General features: G+C 40.3%; 1 protein-coding gene across 1 annotated transcript in view; it reads right to left on the bottom strand.

The window, feature by feature from the left end:
* Positions 1–1,480: 1,480 nt before the first annotated feature.
* igsf11 (immunoglobulin superfamily member 11) overlaps positions 1,481–23,907 on the bottom strand; it is a 109,566-nt gene continuing 87,139 nt past the window's right edge. Inside the window, exons 3-8 of the mRNA XM_080508061.1 lie at positions 18,579–18,742; positions 10,935–11,142; positions 9,735–9,890; positions 7,439–7,561; positions 6,555–6,702; positions 1,481–5,108 (exon numbers count right to left, since the gene is read on the bottom strand). Of these exons, the coding sequence (XP_080364187.1) occupies positions 4,553–5,108; positions 6,555–6,702; positions 7,439–7,561; positions 9,735–9,890; positions 10,935–11,142; positions 18,579–18,742 (1,355 nt within the window). The 3' untranslated portion in view covers positions 1,481–4,552. The remainder of the gene's footprint in view (positions 5,109–6,554; positions 6,703–7,438; positions 7,562–9,734; positions 9,891–10,934; positions 11,143–18,578; positions 18,743–23,907) is intronic.

Here is a 23,907-nt window from a genome sequence, read left to right as displayed (position 1 = left end):
CGGCGCAGTGGTGAGCCATCTCGCCTCAGTGAGAAGGCCAAGGTTCAAATACCAGCCGGGGCATTTCTGTGTGGAGATTGTACGTGGGGGTTTCCTCCGGGTACTCGGGTTTTCTCCCAAGATCCCAAAACCTATATGTCATTTGAGTTAGTGATCTTACATTTCCCCTTGGTGTGAATGTGAGTGTTTGTCCTGTGGTATACTGGAGACCTGTCCAGGGTGTATCCTTCCTTCCCCATAGTAAACTGGTATTGGATGGATGCAAGTTGCACCATTGTCAGGACATTTTGTTGAACTTTTTTGTGCTTTTGCAGCTGACTTTTGAAAAGGTCACCCCAGTCAACTCCTAAAACTAATGCGAGAGTGGAGGAATGACGGAATGCTGATGGAAATTTAGAATAGACACTAAAGCCTTGACGATTAATAGCGCTCAACTGCACTGATTAAGATGCCATTAAAGGAAGTGTGCTTACTTCTGCAAGTTATTTCACTTTGACTCTTTGAGTAAATTAAGTCCATACATTTTTGATCCAATACAGATGGAAACCTTTATTAGAAAAAAGAAAAAAGAATAGTTAATAATTCACTGCCTTGAACTCTTTGATAAGTGTGAGGGATTGGCGCTGCCAGTGGAGGCCCAATTACTGTGTAAAGACTGCCACCTACTGGGCAGATTTAGTTAACATTTATCGAATGGATATTGTATGCGCTCTATCGGAAACCACTACACGTGTGCATTTAAATCGATCTCTAGTCATTAAACAAATCAACAAAACATGTTCAAGCACGCACGAGACGAATATATAGGTTTCGCAAGTACAATTGGAAAGTCTGTAATCTCTGTCGTGAATGCATCTGCATCTGGATTGTGTACTTGAGAGCCCTTTCAGTTTTACTGTTTTACAATTTCTCTTGGGAATAGAAACTGGAAAAATGAGACGACACTCATATATAAAGAGCATTTGTATATTTTTTTTTCCAACGTATCATTCTGTATTCTCCTCCATTGTACAGTTTACTTAGCACCCTGCAGCAAAGGCTTTGGAAAATGATTTCCACATAAATTTAATGCAGAAAGCCTGAAATCTTTTCTTATGGTCGACTTGGTCGGGTTTTCCTGAATGGAAAAGCTAAATTATAGTTTTTGAATTTTATACAGCTAAAGTCCAGAATGAGATTGCTTTGGAATAATCCAGTGTAAAATGTATTTGTATGCCCAGATTATTTTTCTGTCTGGGAAGGCAGTCCAAACCCAATCGGGTTGAATACATGCATCTGTCACAACATTATTCCCACACACACACACACACCCACACACACACACACACACACACACACACACACACACACACACACACACACACACACACACACACATACACACACACACACACACACACACACACACACACACACACACACACACAAACAAACGAATGAAAAAGATGCCAGCTAGAATGTATTAACAATATTTATTTACTATAAGTTCCAGTGTTATTTTTTTTTCCTATTTCATTTCAACCCGACAGTAAGAACAAGATGGTATGTTTTTGATTCTTTTTCATCTTTACATATGTACAGATTGGTTTTACTATTGGCAATATATGACATTTATTTATATACACAACCCATACACCACCTTGTGCACCACACGCCAGCCTATGGCCAAGATAGACAATGAGATGTTGAACATAATAAGGGTTAAAAACCTTACATTTCTACTGATTGTGGTCTCTTTCCTCTATTTCTCTTGCAAAGAGAGGATAGCGTAAGCTATTATCAGTTTAGCCTTTTCAACTTGCCATTCTTTCTCTGTAGGAAGAATAAAGCCAGAGGCCTTGGAAGAGGAAAAAAAATGTGCTTTTTTCCCTACTGTTGACAGCCAGTATTCAGGGCAGGGGGACACTGTGGGGATATGGTGAGTGAAATCTCCACCGATAGAAGACTTCACCCTGAAAACACTGTAAGACAAAGAGGAGATAACAACTCTTTTGACATTTAACCCTTTCCATCCACTCTGTATTTTTAAAACAATGTGTGAAGGTACTTTTGCTTTTACAAACAGTAATTTTGCAGTGAAAAGGGAAGAAACCAACAAACCAGCAAAAGAAACGAGTGAATGCATGTGTGGCCGAGAAAATCAAGTCTTGGTCAAACGCTGCCATGATTCTTCCACAATGATAAACACAACACTACTGAATTCCGATACTGAACAAAACACAAACATATCTGATCCTTAGCAATTTTCACAATGATGTCAAAGTAAAAAAAAATTAAAAAAATGGTAAAATCCAGGATTACTGTTGGAGTTTAGAAAACCAGTGTTGACTATTATCCAGCGAGTCCATCTCTGTCCATTAATATGTAGATTAGATGTCAATATCACACTACTAATATAGAAGAATATCTTTTGGTTAATATTTATTGCTCATGTTGTCCAAATATTTGGTGGAATTATAAACCTTTTACAAGAACGTAACTGAACAATCCATTATCCTCAATAATAGATTAAATCAGTTCAATCATTTATACAAAACACTATATTTAAAAACTACATAAACTGTTTACACTGTTCTATTATAAAATATGTCTTGGGTGGTTGAAGTTGAGATACTTTTTGTATATCTTGCCTCAGTAAGATTTTAAAAAAAGGTTTAGTTTTTTCCCCCAGAAAAACACAAAGGGGAAAAAAGGACAACACTTTTTTCCGTTACTGCATGTAAACTGTTTCTCTGTCAATTATTGCATCAATGTTGTTGTTTTTTTTCGAAATTCTCGTGCATTCAGGCACAAAGAAATGAGGATTGCTAGAATTGGAAACGCTAATAGATCAGACTATTCCTCTTATGAAATCTGATTAAAATATAGATAAAGACAATCAGAAACAAAGTGCTGTTACCTTCTACCATTTACAGCCTCCTGCAGGTGTTTTTTCTTAAAACATGTTGACCCATTGAAGCACACTGCAATCACCTCAAATCCTGTAATGAATGGACAATACTCAAAAAACAAGCATTTACAGCAATAGGCATTTGAAGCATTAACGGTGTCAGCCAAACCCAGTGTGGTGACTGAAGTCTTAAAATTAAGACACATGAGTTGTAAAACACATATCAGACATGTTGTGTTTTCTGACTCACACTCCAGCCTACTGTTGTAATATGTACAGTAAATGTAAGAGTAGGTACTGGTCTTTCTCATGGAGGGTGGGGGGAATTACTTCAAAATATGGATTATCTTTAGTTTCAATAAAGCATTTATAAATATCTATGGCAGTGGCAGTGTCCCCCAAAACTCTGAACTTCCTGTATTTCACACCAATTAGTAATTTTTGGCTTAATTCTGGACTAATGATTTTACATTAGAAAATATTATGGATAAGCAATAAAAGACTATAAATCAGTTTTTGTGAAGTGTTCAACTGTTTTAAAGTTTTTCTCAATTAGATATCCGATTAATACAATTCCAAAATGGTATGTTTCAATTAATAGCTTAATAGTTTTACCTTTCTATAAATTTTGTTTCAGCATGATTTCTTCTCAAAAATGAAAGAAAGGGAAACATACAGATGCCGAGCTGTAACAATCCCACTTGAAATGAGAGAAAAGGTAGCTTTCTGAAAAGCAAAAATCTAGCACTTATACCATCTTTACATATCATTTTGTATGAGTAATAAAGTCCAGTTGTGTTTGACAGGTGAAGCATGTTACTAGTAAGACTGAGTTTATAAGACACCAGATTTGATATAAAATTGCTCTGAAAAGTGCAAAAAAAACCATGATTAAAATATTTAATTCTGTGTAGTATATCATTACTGTATTGCACCCGGCGAAGCCTCCCCATCTCTTAAGCTTCTAAGGCCATTTCATCCATCATACTTTCATTCGTTTACGTTCATTCTTTTGGTTGCTCCCAACACGCATTGAAACATTCACTTCTGCAATGCAGCGATCAGTAGTGTCAATCAAACATCACCAGTGTGAGGACAAGTTGTGAGAAATAATACTGACTTCATTTGTTCGCCTGAATCAAGGGACTCATGCACTTGCGTGGGAATCCAAGCTTGTTTCTGTATGACCATGCAGTATGGACACAGCTGAGAAGACAATGCCTTGTGTTGCTTTGCGTCCAATGAAAACTTCAACAGAAACAGTATTAAAAAAATAATAATAAAGACACACAATCATCACAATGATCCAGCCCTGAAAATACTCTGAGAATCCAGGTTCTGTGGGATGGTTTGCTTCATCCTTGTGAAACCATCCAGCACCGTCCCAGGGAAATCCATCCAACATGGGGATGATCAGATTTGATGTAGTGCTTGCCTACAAAATGAAAAGTTTCTGTCCATCAAGAATTGGCATTAAACGAACTCTGCGCTGTAAAATCCCAGTTTGTTTGGTGATAAAAAGGTCGAGACATACAGAAAGACACAATTGTAAAGGGCAGCGGGCTGTTTCAGCCCATATTCAGTCTGTGGATTTCAAAACATCACAACCAAAACACTCTGTGAGTCTTGTTTTCAAAGCTGAAAAATTCCTGGAAACGGGTTTCAAACAAGCGAGCCCGCTCTGCTCTGGGCGGGCACCATGACCGGCACTGCCCCCATCCGTTCCAGCGTAGCCTGGCTCACGGCGTACGAGTGCGTGTGCTGCCCGTGTGTGGACGTCACCACTGGTTTGAGGCTCACAGAGCCGTTGCTACGCACCATGGCGGGAGGGGATGGGGCAGAGTTTGTGGTGACCACCAGAGTCTTGGGTGGGGGGAGCGTGTGGCTGCCGTTGGCGAACGATATCGCCGTCGTCGTCGTGGGCGGTGCATGACGGGACAGCGGGGTCGAGCCCGGAGCCGTGACGGCCGTGTGGCCGTGCGTCGTGTTCTGGGCCTGTCCGTGTCCATGCGCTCCGTGAGCAGCAGCAGCAGAGAAGGTCTGACGGGTGTCTCCATTGTAGCGCGTGTAGGAGTTGGTGTCATAGTTTGGTTTGGGGTTGTGCCAGTAACGACTGTTGTACGTGTTGGTGGACGTCAGCGTGTCATTTTCTGAGGACGAGGCGTCTGCATGGAAAGCCTTCACCGAAGATGACCTCTTGGGAGGAAGGTCATCTTCCCTGTTGAGGAAATATGGTAAATGGTAAAGATTTATATAGCGCCTTCTAACCACACTGAGGTAGTCCCAAAGCACTTTACATATCAGCTCATTCACCCATTCACGCTCACATTCACACACCAATGGGACAGAGCTGCCATGCAAGGCGCTAGTCGACCACTGGGAGCAATTTAGGGTTCAGTGTCTTGCCCAAGGACACTTCGACACATAGACCGGTGTAGACTGGGATCAAACCTCGGACCTCTCACTCCGAAGACGACCACTCTACCACCTGAGCCACGGTCGCCCATATATAAATATAAACACAGTCAATTGAATCCGAGGAGTTCAATTTATATATATTGTGTTTACCTGACAGTATTTTAAAAACGATGTTCATTAACAGGGCAACAGCAGAAAAGTATGTGGTTCGCATCAAGGGCCACGAAAGGATTTTTGTTATGAAACCACATGTGCAGAGAACAATATGCTTTAAAAAGCCTTCATTTGCTACCAACTTCAGCTCTCTTAGGATGTCTGCCAGAGATAAACACAAAATGCTCTTGTGGTTTGTTGTTTATTTCAATGGGAGCTACGGATGCTGGCAATGTCAGGCTTTTAATTGTTTATCTGCCCAACGAAGTCAAACTATGTTTGTATGAAACAAACCATGCATAGTATGTTTGAACAATTCAAAATGATCAGCTGGGTTTATAATTACAACAAAATTAGCAGGAGAGATACGGTTTTCTTTCTCTGTGAAGTCTGTAACTATAATACAAATTATGTTCTCATGGTGCATCATGGAAACAGTTCTCAAAACAGTTCTACCAATAAAAAGTTACAAACAGTAAAGTCAGGTAATTGTAATAAAAAAGAAATTAACAACCGTTATATTTTGCTTTTCTCTTCTTCGGTTCAAAAGATCAATTAGAAATTACTAAAACAAAAGTCTAGAATTAAAAAAAAATACCAGCAAACTGCAGAAAATGCCACACTCCTTCTATCCCCTCACCCCAACTGGAATAGCAGAAAGCCGCCACCTCTGAGCCTGGTTCTGAAAAGTTTTCTTCCCATAGAATTTGAGGTTTATAACTTACCACAGTCACTTATGTTTGCTCATTTGGATTTTTTGAGTTTTCTCTGTAAAAGTGCCCTGAAATGACTTTGTTGTATCCGGTGTTATTAAAATAAAGTTATAATCGAACTTGTGAAATGTTCTCACCAATTTATTTACCTTAGAAAACTAATGTGCATATTCTGGTGGAGTGATCCACCATCCATCTATTTTAGTTAAGCTTTAAATATAAAAATATATAAATCTTTATTTTGAATTAAGGAAATTCGCAAAGATTATAAGTATTTGTATGGAGTTTGTGTTTAATGAACCTGACAAAAAAAAAAAAAAAAATCAAAAAACATTGAAACATTCATGTAGAAAAACAAAAATTATTGATGGACGCCAAACCTAATTTCATTGGGGATCTCCTCTTCATCATATTTGTTCTTGTTCTTCCAATAAAAGAGAGTGACGACCACTAACAACGAGCAGATGACAACAGCCAGGATTCCAGTGGCGATGGTTCCCACGATCAGACCGATGCGCTGAGGTTGTGCTACAAAACAAAAACACACAATACAGGGATCATGTTTGCATTCGAGACTTTACACACGTCAGTTCAAGCTATCCAAGATGACTTTGAACTGAAGTGCAACCTGGATAGGTAGCAAGACATGAAACAAACAGAATGGAATTATTAATTTAAGTTGAATTAATCCATCTGTAATTTCAGTGCATTTTTAATTTCACATAAACAAACAAACAAACAGGAACAGAATATTAGTATTTCACAACGTATGTACTTGTGTAAAGTGGCTATTATACCTGTTTTTCTGTGGTTAAAAGACTTTGTTTGACAAACAGTAACGATTTTCCTCGATAGTGAGCGCTGGCCTGTCATGTACCGTCAGATAGAAAAAATAAATCCACGTTGCACTCTTCACTGTCAAGCTATCCAAACTGTCTGACCCTATTGACCTGAACGAACTCTGGCTTTTCTATGTGTTCGTGTCAGACGTAGAAATCGCTGGCATGTGCAAGATTCGTGTCACTTGTTTGGTGCCATTGCTTATCTACTTACGTCTCCCTCTGACAAATGTCACTCAAAGAAATAAAACCTCCCATCCTTTTTCCTCCCACCTGTCAGCATTGGAAAGAGACAGGGAGGCAGCTTGCTTTCATCTATATTTGTAAATCCCTGAACACACTCAGGTGGCTGTCACTCAGGTGGCTGTGCCCTCTGTGTGCGATGGTGGTGTCGCATGAAAGTCGCAGTGTTCGAGTTGACTTACGTGCAACAACCTGCACATTGAGTAAACATGTGCTTTTGCCAATAGCGTTGCTGGAGGTACACTGGTAGACTCCTGTGGTGCTCGTGCTGATGTTTCTCAGTGTAACAGTGCCCTGCATCTGGTCTGGAGGACACACACAAGGAGCCAAATGGTGAGTAATAGGATTCAAAGCATGATGCCAGTGTAAAAACAGACTTTTTTAAAAAACATGTATAAAGCACTTTAAAATGAGTAAAACCATGAGCGAGGCATTCTATCTATTCCATTTTCATATAAATCCAAATCCAGTCCTACTTCCTTATACCACTAGAGGGTACTATTTACTTCCAAATGAAAAGTAGACAAGCAATGTAAATTAGAGTTAAACAGTGAAGCTTCAGATCGATTTTTATAGATGATGACATGAAAAGCCACAGATCTGTACACGACTGGCATCGAAAGAGCATCAGGAACAGTATTCAGAATTACCATACTTATATACATAGGAAAATAAATCCATTTGCACACTTAAAATACTATCTTTAATAAATATAAGAGCCCTCAGATACTTTAATGAACTTGGTTTATTTTCCAATGTGGATGGTAATTCTAAATCATGGTTTTGAAATCTCCTCAAGCCCTTTCGAGACAACATATTGTCACATTTCATCAGGCTAAGAGACATCAGAGATGCCTCTGCTGAAGTAAATGCATGAAATGTTTGGAAATTACAGGATTCAATTTCATTGAGTTAAAGACAAAATGCAAGCTAAAACAATATTGGAAGGAGATTAGTTAAATGTTTTTCCTCTTTCCAAGATATTTGATAACTAAATGTGATTTGTATTTGTTGATATATTTTAAGTCTAAAGTTTAATGTAAACCAACAGTATGCAGCCAAAACTGGCCCATCAGAGGAGACACTTGATGATATTGCAAAGGGTAAAAATTTAAGAAGTTGATACAGACTGCTAATTTCTTTGAATAAATTCTAATAATTCAAATTTTACAGCTGTGAATTGTTTCACAGAGACGAGCAAGGTCCAATTCTGAGACCTACAACTAAGCAGCTGCTTGCAGCAACATATTTGCTGATTGCTGAAAATCATTGCTGAAATCTGCAAAAATCTTGGCTTTTGTCAAAATCATTAACTTGGAGCGAAAAGCTCTGGCAAATGTGACATCAGATTCCTACTTCTTTCAAAAGAAATTTAAATAAAGTGCATCAAAAATCATTTTCAAATCACAATTAGAAACTGTTTGAAGCTTCTGGGATCATTTGGGGCCACTTGTGGCTAAAATAAGTTCAACACCCTGATGTTACTGCCAAAAAGACCTGTAGATACCCATGATGGCTCTGTACGTTGCAGGCTGCATCCCTTGCATGGAAATTAACTGTATATGCAAATAAGCTAATCAGTAGGGGATAGCTGTCATACCTCCTCGAGCTTGCTTTAGATTTAAGAAAAGTTTCATTTTATTAATGTTCATCCGTTCGTCCCATTATGCCAGAGCCTTTTCAGTGTTGGTGAAACAACAATTTGGCCTCTTTGAAGCTCTTTTTGATGTTAACATTTCAAAGGGCCGATTGCCAAACATGCAAATGAGAATCTCTCAAAAGCAGATAATTGACATGAATTCAACAGAACACAATCCACCGCTGCATTTGCAATTATGATTCATTTATTACAATTTTCTTTCTCAGCAACTGCTTAGATAACATCTTTCTACAAAACAAAAAGAAAATGAAATATTCTCCTGTTCAGGCTTTGATTGTCCAGTAGTGTACAGATTTTAAAAAGTGACTGGTGATGAAGATTAGATCACTGTGTAGCAAGCACAGTTGGAAAAGAAAGGAAAGTCCACAAAACAGATGCTCTCTGATGCTGAAAACCTTTAAAAAAAAACAAAAAAAAACCTGGTTTTGCGATCCACTTAAGCTGGATGGTGAAAGAAGGTCACATGTGACCAAAATGATCACACCCTCTCAGTTTTTTTCACAGTGGCAGGTGATAACAGTTGGCTTTCAGCATGAGGGGAGCAAAGAAAACATTAACATAACAACAGAAACATATATATTTTTGCTCACTTATAAAAACACATTGCTGACACACATAAGCTCATTCACAAATTCACAGGCTTGTATCTCTCCATCATCACCCCTCAGCGGGGTCAGTGGAGGGGAAACCATCAGACGGGCCTGGGACATGACAGGTGGTGGGGATGGTGGATTTGGTCGCAGTTAAATTATATGTGTGACATTTACCGGCGAAGGTGGGGCAAAAGGGGACTCCAACGGCCAGCTTGTTTGTAATACCTTGCATGGCGTTGTGTGGCAGTTTGGGCAGCGCATCCAGCTTCTCCCAGGAGTAGGATGGCGTGGGAATACCTTCCTCGGAGTTGCAGAGCAGCATGATGTCATTGCCCACATCCAGCGCACCCTGGACCCGACATGTTGGCACAGAGGGGGGCACTGGCAGATGGAGATAGTGGGTGGTGTTGCAGTTACCATTTCATAAAGCATACATAATAATTAGAAAAAAACTAACTGTTTTGTTCACTTTATTGAAGGGAAAAGAATATGATTTTTACTTGCGAGCACAATATGTATGTGTAATCGTCAACAACAACCTTCCGGAACAAAACAACAGGAATGAAACAATGAGGAAGCATGTATACTCTGCATTGGGCTGTAAAGATAATTCTGATAGTTCATCAGTCAGTCTTGTAAGACCAGTAACACCAGATTGGATATTGAGTTATTGAGTTGGCTATTAATACTTCAGTGTTCACTCCTGTCAACAACTCCTCTTTACTATTAAATGAAAGTAAATTACTATTATCACCAATCCTACTTGCACAATTTACATTGTAGAAGAGAAGGATAGAAGACATACCTTAGTTTTCGAACGGGACATCCAATACCAATAACAATTCAGTTGATAGATCAGTAATAATAATAATAATAATAATAATAATAATAAATACATTGTATTTATAACACATTTTACATTAAAACAATGTCAAAGTGCTACAAGAAAAAGACACAAATTTAAAAGGTAAGTTAAAAACAATCTGTTTTTAACTTAATGTTGGGGTTCAAAAGGAACACCATAAAAGGCCATTAGAAAATGGCTTCTTTTTTATTTTGAATAGGTAGGAGTTTTTTTTTAGTAAGCTAATGTTGTATCTGCTTCACAAAACCAAAGGCTTTGGTGGTGATGGAGCTATTTTCCACATGTGGGCAATATTGTATATCAGTCGAAGAAAAACTACTGTGGAGAGTTCAGGCAGGTCTAATGACTGACATTTAAGCTTGCTGTCCAAAGTAACACTTTTTTCATTTTCTTTGTAATACATAACACATAATTCATGTGCTTCATGTGATTCATCACTTAAAATGCATTTAGGGCTAACGGGATATTCCAACCCTCATTAACAAACTATCAGTATCAACACTGTGCGACACTTGTTTTCTTCACTGAACAATCATGGATGTTGAAGTGCATTTATTTACCCAACACAGTGAGTCCAATGACGCCGATGTTGCGCCCGCCTCTGTCTGGGAGGTTGTTGACCAGGCACTGGTAGGTCCCAGTGTCGGATAGCTGGGTGTTGTTGATGACGATGGAGGCACTTGTGCTTGGCATGGTGGCCACAAAGCCCACACGGCCAATGAGGTGGTTGGCGAGGCTGAAGACCTGGCCGCCCTGGTAAATTATCACCTGGATTGAGATGCCAAGGGGAAGGAGGATGAAGGAGAGACAGAATGTGCACAGGATGCAAAAAAAAAAAAGACGGGGAGATGGAAGTTTAAGGCAATAGTAAATGGGAACAGATGGAAAACAGAGAGAGAGAGGTAATTAAGTCAGACTTGTTTTGACAAACAAAGAACACCAAGACATCCTTTGATTGATTTACTTAGTGAGTTTGCACCCATGATACATTCATGTCTTTTCTTGTCATTTCTTTTGGTGACTTGTTATACATCACTCACACTAGAGGGAAACCTATTTCTACCAAGAAGCTGAACACAGACACAGTCCAGACTCTGTAATGGCATGAACTGACTTTCCTACAAGAAACAAACAAACAGACAAACAAACAAACTCAAAAAACCTTTTATTTGTAAGTGGTCCTTTCTAGCTGAGTGGCTTGATTCGGGGGAAAGTAGAAGACACTATAAATATAACGTTGTGCTACTGTAAAGCTCTTCAGATAAAAGCATTGCCTTAATGTTATACATAATTGAAAACATTTGAACTTGAAACATATATACTGCAATCTGATGAATCCAAGAAAATCAGCACATGGGATCAAATTTGCTGAGAAATCAGAATGAAACAGTTTTTTTTTTTTTTTAATTATCACATTGGTGACCTTTGAATAAGCGCAGAGAGTAGACACTTGTGTAGATACAGTTGCACTCTTAGACTGAGGTAATGTTTTCCCAGGTCCGAATGAAAGAGCAAAAAGAAGGATCAGCTTGTTTGAAAGGATCCCTCGGGCTTCAAACTCGGGCTTGAACAGCTCGTTTGTGACGGCGAGCCACATGCAAAACAGCTCTCACCCCTCAGCTGGGCCCACACAAAAGATGAAGCGCACACACACACACACACACACACACACACACACACACACACACACACACACACACACACACACACACACACACACACACACACACACACACACACACACACACACACACACACACACACACACACACACACACACACACACACACACACGGTATTCACGCACAAGTCTGGCAATCACACACGCTCACACCCCAACGTGCACGTACACACACCGAGCTCGGAAGAGAATCAGAGGGGCTATTCACTTTGCTGAAAAGAGTCCTCATTGAACTGTTCAAAGACCCAGGCCGGGAAACAACCAGCACCAGTGTGTCCTCGTGTGCGACTCTGTGTGTGTATGTGAGTGTCTGATGAAACTGCAGGAGTGTGTCTGTGACTGTGTCCTCCACCACCGTTTAACGATTGTAAATTGCGTGGCTGCAATTTCCTGAGTGCAGTACGCTCGCTTTGTCCTCTTATGTGCAGATGAATAGGCAGCTCCTCAGCTGTGACGAGAGCCTGCAACTGCATCTCCTGTGTGCGTGTCTCAGTGTAGATTCATGTCCACACTAGCACATACATTTTTTTTTTTAAATGTATGTGCTAGTGTGTGTGTATGTCATTGTTCTGCCACAGTAATGACGCCTCAGTCAGATAATTGTGTGGTCTCACTTAGATTTTGCCCTTTGATGTGGTCCTCAGAGGTTTCAGTGTCTCAACAGCACCGCTGTTTCCCTCCCTGACAGACGGCACCGGTATGACCCGGCTTCACACTCCTGATGACCTAACAGTATAATCTGCATGCTCAGTGAAAGTGATCCAATCAATCAGCTTCACACACAACGTTCTGTCTGTCAGTATGCATGCTTGAATGAGCTAGGGATTAAAAGAGCCCGACACCTACACACTATAGATCAGTCTCTACTATGGCATTTTCTGTTGGCATTTTTTGTATTCTCACAAAGGAGAATGAATCAAGAAAAAATGTGTCCACTAATCATGACAATGTGCTCCTCTCCATCCTCTGTCAGTTTTGTGGATCATTCCGTATCAATGTATGCGTATGTAGAAATCACCTCATCTCCTCGCATGACCTGGTTGGCTTTGTGGCCATGCACAGGCAGAAAAAGAGGTCATGGCTGGCGCTCAGATGGCGGACAGCCCTGAGAACTCTAGCTGGACTAGCTGGGCACCCCGCTGTTGACCCAGCGGTAAACCTCTGTTACATCCCTTCTCTCCTAAAATCCTATACACAGATACAGTAAGCATCAGAGCGCATCGCACAAGACGAGATCCTGTCTTTTTCTCTTGATTCGACATGTCCGTGCAAGACACTACTGAAAGGTCTCGGTTAACCTTCGGTCATTCTTTGGAGTCACTGTTACATTCCAATGATCATATCCCACTTCTGACTGACCTCGTAAGGACCCTTTTGGCCCCAGATGCAACAGACACTGCCATCGCCTCAATAAAGCCTGAATAAATCTCTAAAACCCAGCGGCCTGCCTTCAATTTACAAACCATAAGCTGCCACTGTTATCTCTTTCTATCCTCTGAGACATGGTCTCAACAATATGGGACCAGATCAATTTGACATAAATCTCTTCACACTGCTATATCGACCTCTTACTTGCAATTTTGTTACGTATCAAACTGCTCATGTATGTATTTGCATGGTTGTTTGGTGTAGTTGACGATTTGTTCAACAACAACTACTTGTTCAACTTAAACACTTCCTTGCACGGTCTCCCCAGGCGTCATATGAAGAGTCAGACCGTGGGAAGTTTACTGTGAGGTTTAGAGGTTTACCAAGCATGTCTGACTGCGAGGAAGCCCAGGGGTCCCAAACTATGAATTATGGAATTCAGGTACAATTCAATAAGCTTATTCCACCAAAATATTATTATTTTTGCTGTAAAGATTTGTAAAACTACCATCACAACAAAAACTAACCCTTGTACACGTGGAAGACATACATTTTTACCTTTAGCGGGACATAGAAAGTACACAATTAAACATGTAAAAATATGTCTTTGTTTTGAAAGCTGATGCAGAAGCCATGCCTTAAATTTTGTCTTTGAGTAATGCAAAGCTCCACAACTTATGAGAAAAGTAAAAAGTCATGATGAGTCTCACACACACACACACACACACACACACACACACACACACACACACACACACACACACACACACACACACACACACACACACACACACACACACACACACACACACACACACACACACACACACACACACAGGATTGAAGCGAAATACAGCAGATTGAAATATACTAATATGAGAGTTCCCATGAAGACAGTCGTACACAAAGTGGAATGTGACCCATAACACTTCAAATGCACTGAACGATGTTTGAGCTTTTAAACAAAGAAAGGCAGGGAATTCCTTTATAAATGAAGAGGTGATGAAACAAGGCTGTTCTTGAGTGGAGGTACAGTGCCTCATCCACAGCCCAGCATTCATACAATAGTTAAACTTGTGAGTGAACTTGCACTAAAACAATTGTTGTGGGTTTGTGACTTGAGCTCTTGAGGTGGTGTCCTTAAAAAACATTTTGTGCTGATTTGACTTGAAGAAAGACATTTGAATCCCTACTCCTGACGACAATATACTGTCAATGACACTGCATAGAGACGCCCAGGCAAAAGGATACCAAATGTAAAAAAAGGACTCGTCTGTGTTGATCAATAAAACATATCAGATTATAGCATATAGAAGAGTCATAGGAGCATGGTATAACATTTGCCCTTTCTTTCCACATCAGGCGGTGCAGAAAGGTTGAGGCAGAAAGAGACAGTAAATGGTCATATTTTCAGAGCATGTGAATATCTATTAGAACAACCTCTGGCGGATTGAAGTGTTCGGATCAGGACCAATCTGATCATCGAAAATATTTTGACAGATGTTCTCAATTACAGATTAACATCATTTCTACACCACTGATTCTCTTTCACCTTGGTTTTATTAGTTTGTTTCAACAAAACTGCCAGATTTTCTTAAGATTGAAAAAAATATACTCTCTTCCTGGGGAATAGAGACAAAGACACAAGTGTTTATAAAATGACACTGCATAAAGTTGAAATTGCCTTAGGGTAAAAAAAAGCCTTTTTTTTTTTTACAACTTTATTAACATCACATGCAAAAAGAACAAGTAGCACAATGCAATTTTTAAGTAATTTAGGCAAGATCATGCTATTATTATTTTGATTATTGTGATTAACTCACCAGCTAACACAGAGTTCCTAAAGTGCTGAATGTAAACTTCTGCTGTCTGAGCTACTTTAATGACTGCAACTATAAAATTGGTTTCATGAATTAATTTTACATGTGGAAGGAAACCAGCGTGAACAGAGAGCTTTTATTACTACATAAATATACCTGGTATCCGGCAAACACTAAGAGCTCAGAAATATAACACCATTGTGATGTGATCTCTGTTTACCTGGATTATCGCACATCTCGCAGTATAAATGAAACGAGGCCGGGATGTTTGATTAAGAGAAGGATGGATTTAGATTATATACACAGAAAACAACGTTCAAACATGTGTTTCTCTGAGCTACATGCCAACATGTCATCTGGAGATAACCTCGTAATAAGAGATTAAAGGTTGAGTGTTTTTTTTTTTAGCTATGTAACATTTCATGAATGCATTTTAGGTTTTGCACTATAACTTCAAAGTTGGCATCTGTAAAATTCACTTATTTGAAGATATGAGTGCATCCTTTAATACGTTCAAATATGGCTATCTCATAGGCATGTATATCAAAAGTCTTGCATTTTGTTGTCATTTAAAAAAAAATTTCCGTCTTCTTCAAAGTATTTCAATCTGCCCGTCTTTCCCTAAATTTTAATAATCACACATGATTTAGGTAGTCTTTTATTGTTTCATCTTATAATCATTGTATTAATCATGAATACAATAAAGCAGTCTAGTTGACAACATACAGTAGATTTAAAAAGCGATTTGATTGAGAATAGATTACGGTTGTAAACAATAGCTATTTTATGAAAGTGGACTAGAAAAGTGAAGCTCATAACTATTATTTATCAGATGCTTCAGCTGTAAGGATACGGTATTCTTCATTTACATTACCCGTAGCTATCTAATCAGTTATTACTATTCAAAAGCAAAGTATAAATGATAAATTAAAAGAAGAGAAATACCGAGATGTACTGTAACAATTCAAGATTTCCTTTGTTTAGTATGGGTTTTTATCCTATATAGCAATTACTGGTAATTTTATTTGCACTAATTACTTCAGAGATCAGGCATCTGTAGACACCAGATGCACTGGGTCATTACACTTCCTCACGTCATAAATATGATATGTGAAGCTCGTACTTGACTCATTATACTCCTATAATGTGGAGTCAACCGTGTTGTCTTAAGGCTGTAAAACAGAGGGTGAGGCCTTTGACCACATGGCAATAAAAACATGAAGGATACATGCGTCAGGACTAATATACAGAAAAACAAACAGGGATGTTATTGGGTCTCAAAAGAGTCCACAATCTCATGCCACTGCCTTCAAACAATGCAACATCGACTTCAGTTCTCTCATCTCGTGGAGATCTGAGTGGCCAGTGTGCTCACTAAAGCGTCGTCGCAGGTTGTGCAAGAGTTTGTGTTCAGTAATTCTTAATGGCTTTTAGCATCAACTGTAATCATTCATGACACACTCCCACTCTAGAGTGACCTTGTACTTGTCTTTCATCGCACATTTTTTACACAGTCCAACATTTACACACACTCTACCTGACGGCCGGACGGTGGCTGTTGCAGTATTTGTATCTTCTCGTGTGTGATCTACTGCATGCGTGCAAAAACTTTGCTGTGTGTGACAATGTATTTTGAATGCTTCTGAGGATACCTCGTGATTGGACTCAACGCTTCAGGTGCACATACATTTTATGTTTATGTCATGCAATATAGTGTGAAGAAGCAGCATGACAAGAGAGTACATGTGACACATCCTTTTATATTCATTCAGCTCCGATCATCACTTATGTGACAATAATTTATAAGTAAAAGCCTATGTGCTTTGTGTTTGCTGTTTTTATCCTTTTTTTATGTGTGTATTTGAGTGAAGACACCAGTGTAGGCTCTTTTATCCACAGGTGTGCACATGACAGAATTACTCAACTCTGTGTGCATTCTTGTATGTGTTAATATATGTGTGTCAGCATTCACGCTTTCACTGTGCACTTCGCATGCATGTGTGAAGTCGGTAAAAATACCGTGTATGGGCCAGGCACAGTATGTATGCATGGGACTCTGCACCACGTTTGGACCGTGTGTGTGTGTGTGTGTGTGTGTGTGTGTGTGTGTGTGTGTGTGCAGAGTGGGAACAGCTGTGATATAGAGCCTATCGTGGGCGAGAGTTAATTAGTGCAGAAGATGATTGTATTATTTGGACGGCCGACCAGTGCCAGGGTTCAAAGTGAAGGGAGGCAGGTGAGCTTGTACGGCCTGCAGCTGCATGTTAAACAACTCAAATGGAATCACAGAAGTTCCACAAAGGGTGGGAGGAGGAAGTGAGAGAGAGGGTAGAGGGGAGTTGAGGGGAAAAAATGGAAAACAAGAGGATAAGCCGAATTAAGAGAGATGCCAGTGAAACAAAATTAACAAGAGGACTCAAATCAAACCGAAACACCACTTGATTTTGCATGTAAATTGTCTTTGGAGGTTATATAATTGTTAAAGGTGGAAACGTGATACACAGCGCTGTGCAAAAGTTTGAAGTCGTTTTTGAAAAGACTGACAATCTACAATTTCGAACTAAAATATTAGCACCTTCAGTTTTGAAAACATATCTGCAGTTTCCAGGCTTTTACACGATACGGTTCTGTCTTACTGATAACATAATAATAATAATAATAAAAAGAAAAAAATAAAGTTGCTAAAGAACATTGCTAAAGCATGTAACTACGTCTACATCTCTCTACAGTACATTCTACAAGTTACATTACTAGTGGGGGTTAGGGTTAGTGTACAGGTGCGTTCAGATGCACCGGAAAGAGAACTTGTTTGCTTCTGTCTTATAATTTTTTTTAGATCATATGTCCAATTTTTGGAGTGGGACTTATTGTGATCATAATCACCATCTGAAATAAGACATGAGCTGCAAGTTCTCGCCATACTCTGGTTGCATCGTGTAAATTTCTGAAGTGTTGCAACTCAACGAAGCTCATTTTCAAGTCGTCCCTGGTCACCGCTGTGTTTGCCATTCCAGTGACTTTTTCTGACTGCTGTAAGTCTCTTTGCGCTGTATCTGAGCACACCTTGAAACAGATCAAGTCTCATGTACCTGCTTGGACTGCGAGTTTCATGTTGGGCAATCCAGGTTTTTGTATTAGAAAATAAGTTAGGTGCATTTTTAGTAGCATACAAGAATGAACATCAGCATTGTGTGGCAGCGCACACACAAACATCAACACACTTTAATTAATGCATCACAAAACAACTGTATCATATTAAATAATAATGTGGAAGAAAAGAATCCCACTCTTTTGTATTCAAAAGCTAATTAACTTCATGGGGCAATAATTTGTACCTGCTCGGGCTGGTTTGCATTGGACAGCGGTATGACCATCCAGATGATGTTGAGGTTGTTGAGAGCAGCGCTGGTGGTAAAAGAGCAGGGTAGGACGGCTGCTTGGCCACGGGCCACCTGGATACTGCTTTGGGAAACTGTGACGTCCAGCGCCCGCACACTCACTGCAGGACAGAGGAAATAAACAGTCATCAGCTTTGATCCACACAAGAAATCCATCTTGGTGGCAACAAATTAAAGCAGGAGAAATGAGAAGGGTGTCTAAACTCCCAGAAGCCCCAAATACATGCTAAGCGATCTCTCCTTTAAATCTTTGCACTTGGTGAGAAGTGTGACATCTTCAAAGTCTCCCTGCTGGCTATTTGATCATCTGTAGCCCTAATATGGGAAAACATGCCTGTAGTGAGTGAGCTCATAAACAGACACAGCAATGATACAACTCTGTACAAGTAATAGAGCAAAGCCTCTGTCGTGTGCACACAGAACATTTTCAAAAGCAAAGAGTTATGTTAAATCTCTCAGTACATCTCTTCCTTGCTGCTTTTTCATCTTTACAGCAAAAGCAAACATAATTTCAGAAGAAGCGACCTCCTTTGAAATGCTCTCAGCAACTAAACATCTTCACTGCATTCTGAAGGATCACATGAAATATGTAACACTTAAATGGGAAATCACAATAGGCTGTCTCCTGAGATATATATTTGCTTAAACAAGTTGTTTCTTTTCTTTTTTCCACAGAAGCATAGCCAGTATGAACACATATCAAGGAACAAGCCTGAATTGGTATGGCTATTGTAGATTCTATCTGACGCTTTCTGTTGGCATCTAAAGCTCATCGAGTAACTGTGATAGTTTATATCTCATGCAACAAAGGTGTATCTTTTCACAGTGAGGACCGGTCTTTCTCATCTGGATGCCGCTGTCAGCCATAACAGACCCACAGACACAAATATCTACCGGTACATGCTGCATCCTATTTCTGGACCAGCTAAAGACATTAGAGCCTAAATCAGGTTAGATCAAACATGTATCCATGACCAAAAACCCCAATCGGAAATAATCTTATCTAAACATGGTGAGGAGGATGATGATGATGCGCTGATGTGATTATAGATAATTGATTACGTCCTGTGAATCATCCTTGTTAGTGTTAATGTCAGGTGATGTCATTGCCATATGTCAAAAGGAGAAATGGCCAGAATATCATCTGGATCATCTGTAGCCAATCAAACATCAATCACAAGCAACGATCACATCCCAAATCACAATATAACCACTGAAGCAGGTTTAGATCTTTTTTTTTCTTTTTCTTTTGATCGTGCAATATGAAGACTTTTTTCTTTCAAGCCATTCTTGAAGATTTTTTTTTCTGGCAGATTTGAGTTTTGAATAGCACTGTCTTGTTCTAGCTGACAGACTGCCTGTTGCTCCCTGCCTGTCTGTCTGTCCGAAACATGCTGGACTTCCTACGCTTTTCTTTTGCTGGCAGCCACAACAGGCCCTGCAGGATTAGTGCTGGGCCCAGGGAGATAGGCAGCACTGAAACTGCTCTGCTCAGCTATGGTTTCTAAGAGATACTCTCATGAAAACACTTCCCATAAATCATGCATTGGGTTTTACTGAGAAACATTATATTCCACTGGAGTGTCAATGTAGATCATTTACAGTGCTATAACTGTTCACCATGACTCTGTTCTTTAAATAATAACAACTTACATGGCACAATGTCATCAGAGTGTGTTCTTCACCGTGCAACTAATGAGCTGTCATTAAATCTGATGACATCCATGAACACAGGCTATAAAAGCAATAAATGAACTCTTAGGTCGCTTCTCTAATCTGATCTTCTTCTGCGCGCACAGTGTTCACTTCCTGCACAGAATCAATCTCTGTTCTTATTGGAGGATTAACAGAAGCGAGGAAGAAGTTTAAGCGAAGGACCGTGGCTTGAACAGAACCGGTGATTGTGTTGGCGAGATCAGTGTGAGAGTGTATTATCTCTGGCCACGTAGGTATTAAGGTGCAATATTTAGGAGGGGAAAAAAAACTGAAGGGAAAGAAAGCAAGAAAGAAAGATCCTAGAGAAATGAAGATAGAAGGAGCATCTTATCATCTCTAAGCCTCCTCCAAGGCAGCAGTCTCTCAAGCCCACAACAGCTGGAGGGCTCATTTCAAAACACTGGATTAGGGAACCTCTGCGCACAGAGCCTGTAAGCTCCCACAACCAAAGAACAACACACACACACACACACACACACACACACACACACACACACACACACACACACACACACACACACACACACACACACACACACACACACACACACACACACACACACACACACACACACACACACACACACACACACACACACACACACACACACACACACACAAAATTGCCAGAAGACATCAGCACACATGCCCTCCCAACTCTCTCACACATTCACAGCTTACCACCCACTTCCATGGACACATTCAGGCCCATCAATGTATGACATCGGTGACACTCATGGTGGCCCTTTAGGGATACATCTAAGAAGCTGAGATGGAGACTGAGGCATTGCTTCGCGTTGCCTCATCATTGCTCACACTTGTGCCAAAGCTTTATGCCTTGGTGTTCAGCCCTGCTCATGAAGCATGTCTGGTAGGCAGCCGCTCTTGGAGAGCGCATCCTGCACAGGGTTTGATATGTAAAGGATGAATGGCAAATCGTTTATTGTCAAAGGGGGTCACACACATTTCAAGAAAGTGGGCTTATACAGTGTAGTGTGTACACAACAAAGGGACATTTCAGCACAAAAGGTGCCGCTGTGACTGTGCAGGGGACATATCCTTATTTCCAGAACAGGCCAAAGTGATTTGAGGACAAACTGGAGCAGACAGATTGTGTTTTCATACAGTACTCGTGACCTTATTTTGCTTTCTTGCCGTTTTGTTGTTTCCTCTGCTGTTAGTAGACTCCTTCATATCTCCAGGCTAATGTGCATAGGTGTATTGTAAATGAGCTGTCCATCTTACTGGAGCTTACCATATTAGCCCCCCTGCCAGTTGACAAACATCTTGTTTGCTACTCCTCAAACTTGTAGCCTTGAGCTGCCCTGCAGCATGGCTCAGCACGATCCAGACAGGCCTGACTGACAGGAAACCGCAATAACTAATAGCTGATGCTGACCATCTGCTGTCCCCTGTTATCTATATGTGCGATCAAGGAGTGCTGCCTCACCGGCATTGTTGGGCTTCTGTCTGTGGCAGTCTGGACAGCTGGAGGATGCTGACTATCGGAAAATGTGCCCATCTGACCTGTTGTAACACCAGATGTCAAATTGTGCGGTCAGCCATCTTCGTTGTGGTTTGATTTAACTTAGGGTCACAGGGATGATAGCAGGTGACTAAAGGTGAAGACAGAGTTCGCTATGGACATCCATCACATGGCAAACACAGAGATACAATCACACTCTCTCAGTCACACCTTGGGGTAACTTTAGCTTTCACCAATTAACTTCAAATACATGTCTTTGGACTGTGGAAGGAAGCCAAAGTATTCAGAGAGAGCCCAAGAAAGAACAGAGAAAGCATGCAAACCAATCCAGAGAGGATACTATGATTTTATCATGCCGTTACATCTGATGTTTTCAAGTTTATGAAGTATGGATGAAGCTGATTTGTGAACATCTGGTCATTTTCTTTTTCAGCTTTCCATATTTTTCAAGGATGTATACTGTATACTGTGGACAGAAAGCCATCAGTGCTTAGCAATTAATTTCACACTGAAACTCAGCATCACAGCCTTTGATTTTATGTGGTTATGTGATGGAGATTTTCAAAGTGAATGCTGGGTGGCAGGGCGGCAAACCAGCAAACCTAAAGAGAAGCACTTTGGCTTAACAGATAAACTTTTCCAGTTTGGGGACTTTCTATTTGGGGGTGTTTGCATGTTCTCCCGGTGTGTGTGTGTGTGTGTGTGTGTGTGTGTGTGTGTGTGTGTGTGTATGTGTGTGTGTGTGTGTGTGTGTGTGTGTGTGTGTGTGTGTGTGTGTGTGTGTGTGTGTGTGTGTGTGTGTGTGTGTGTGTGTGTGTGTGTGTGTGTGTGTGAGTGTGGTTCATCCATCAAAAAAAAAAACCGAGGTGTGACATTCACATTAGGTTGTAGGTGTGTTTGATTATGTGATGATAAAAATAGAAGAAATATTTAATCCACATTTTCTAAGTTGATTGGCTGAGTCTGCTACTTTTGTTTGGGAAACTCTTTGGTAATATATGAGCTGCAGGAGCTTCCTGCTTGTATTGGAGTGAATGTCAGGATGGCGTGACTGGCACTGACTGTCTCTGATTGGAGGACGGACCGAAGAGTCAGCCAAGACTGACATTTATTACTTATTTAGTGCTCCATAAATGGGGGGCCCCTGTGCACTCTTGTTTGTGCTTGAAAACCGTAATTTCTCCACAGTGGCTTTGGTTTAAAACAACAAGTGCCACATAACTTTTACCCTGAATATTAAATTTTACTTTCATGTATTAGATTTGAAACTTCTGTGCTCCTTTTTTGTTCTTTGCAAATGGCAAATTAATATTGCAACGACAGAGTGAAGATGAGGTGAGATGTGCACAACTGTATGACAGGTGGTGGAAAAAGCTTGAAAAGTAATAGACAAGGATGGAAAACACACAGCAACACAAGTCGCATGGGGAGATGCGGATAGAAAGACTGAGGAAGAAAGAATTGAAAGTGGGTGGAATGTAACAGGAGAGAAGTGAAGAGGATGCTGCTGTTTCCAGAGAGGCCTAATTGATAAAGTCACCCGAGGCAGCGCTAGCAGTGCTCGTGGAGTGAGGGAGAGAACCAACAGCATGGCCCCCTTTAAAAAGAGCTCTCTCCTCTCATTCGGGATCCAAGTGTCAAAACTGCTGTTGATTAATGCATGAGAAAACCATACACCTCAGAGGGCAGACTGTGTGTGTGTGTGTGTGTGTATGTACAATAACCCATTCAGTCAAGCAAAGGTGGAGTCATGATGGGGTTGGGTGCAAATGCAGGATGAATACAACACTTCCACTCTCTCTTACACACAAACACACGCACAGACAATCCCTGCTTGGCAACTCATTTGCCTCCTGCCTTTTTATTCATGTGTCTCTTTTATTCATAGGCTTCACTTTTATTTCACTTTCAAACAAATGCCCCTGATGCTGTGATGTGATGAGCCCCTGGCACAGCTTCACTGGGCGGGCTCGAACACACAGAGAGCGAAAGACACCCACATCCATACAGGCAATACACCTGTCTAGGTCAGATGATTAATGATAGCACAAAGACTAAAGAAAG

The sequence above is a fragment of the Blennius ocellaris genome (genome assembly GCF_963422515.1).
Source record: "Blennius ocellaris genome assembly, chromosome: 2".
In the NCBI taxonomy this organism is placed as follows: Eukaryota; Metazoa; Chordata; class Actinopteri; order Blenniiformes; family Blenniidae; genus Blennius; species Blennius ocellaris.
This window is presented reverse-complemented; position numbering and strand designations above follow the sequence as displayed.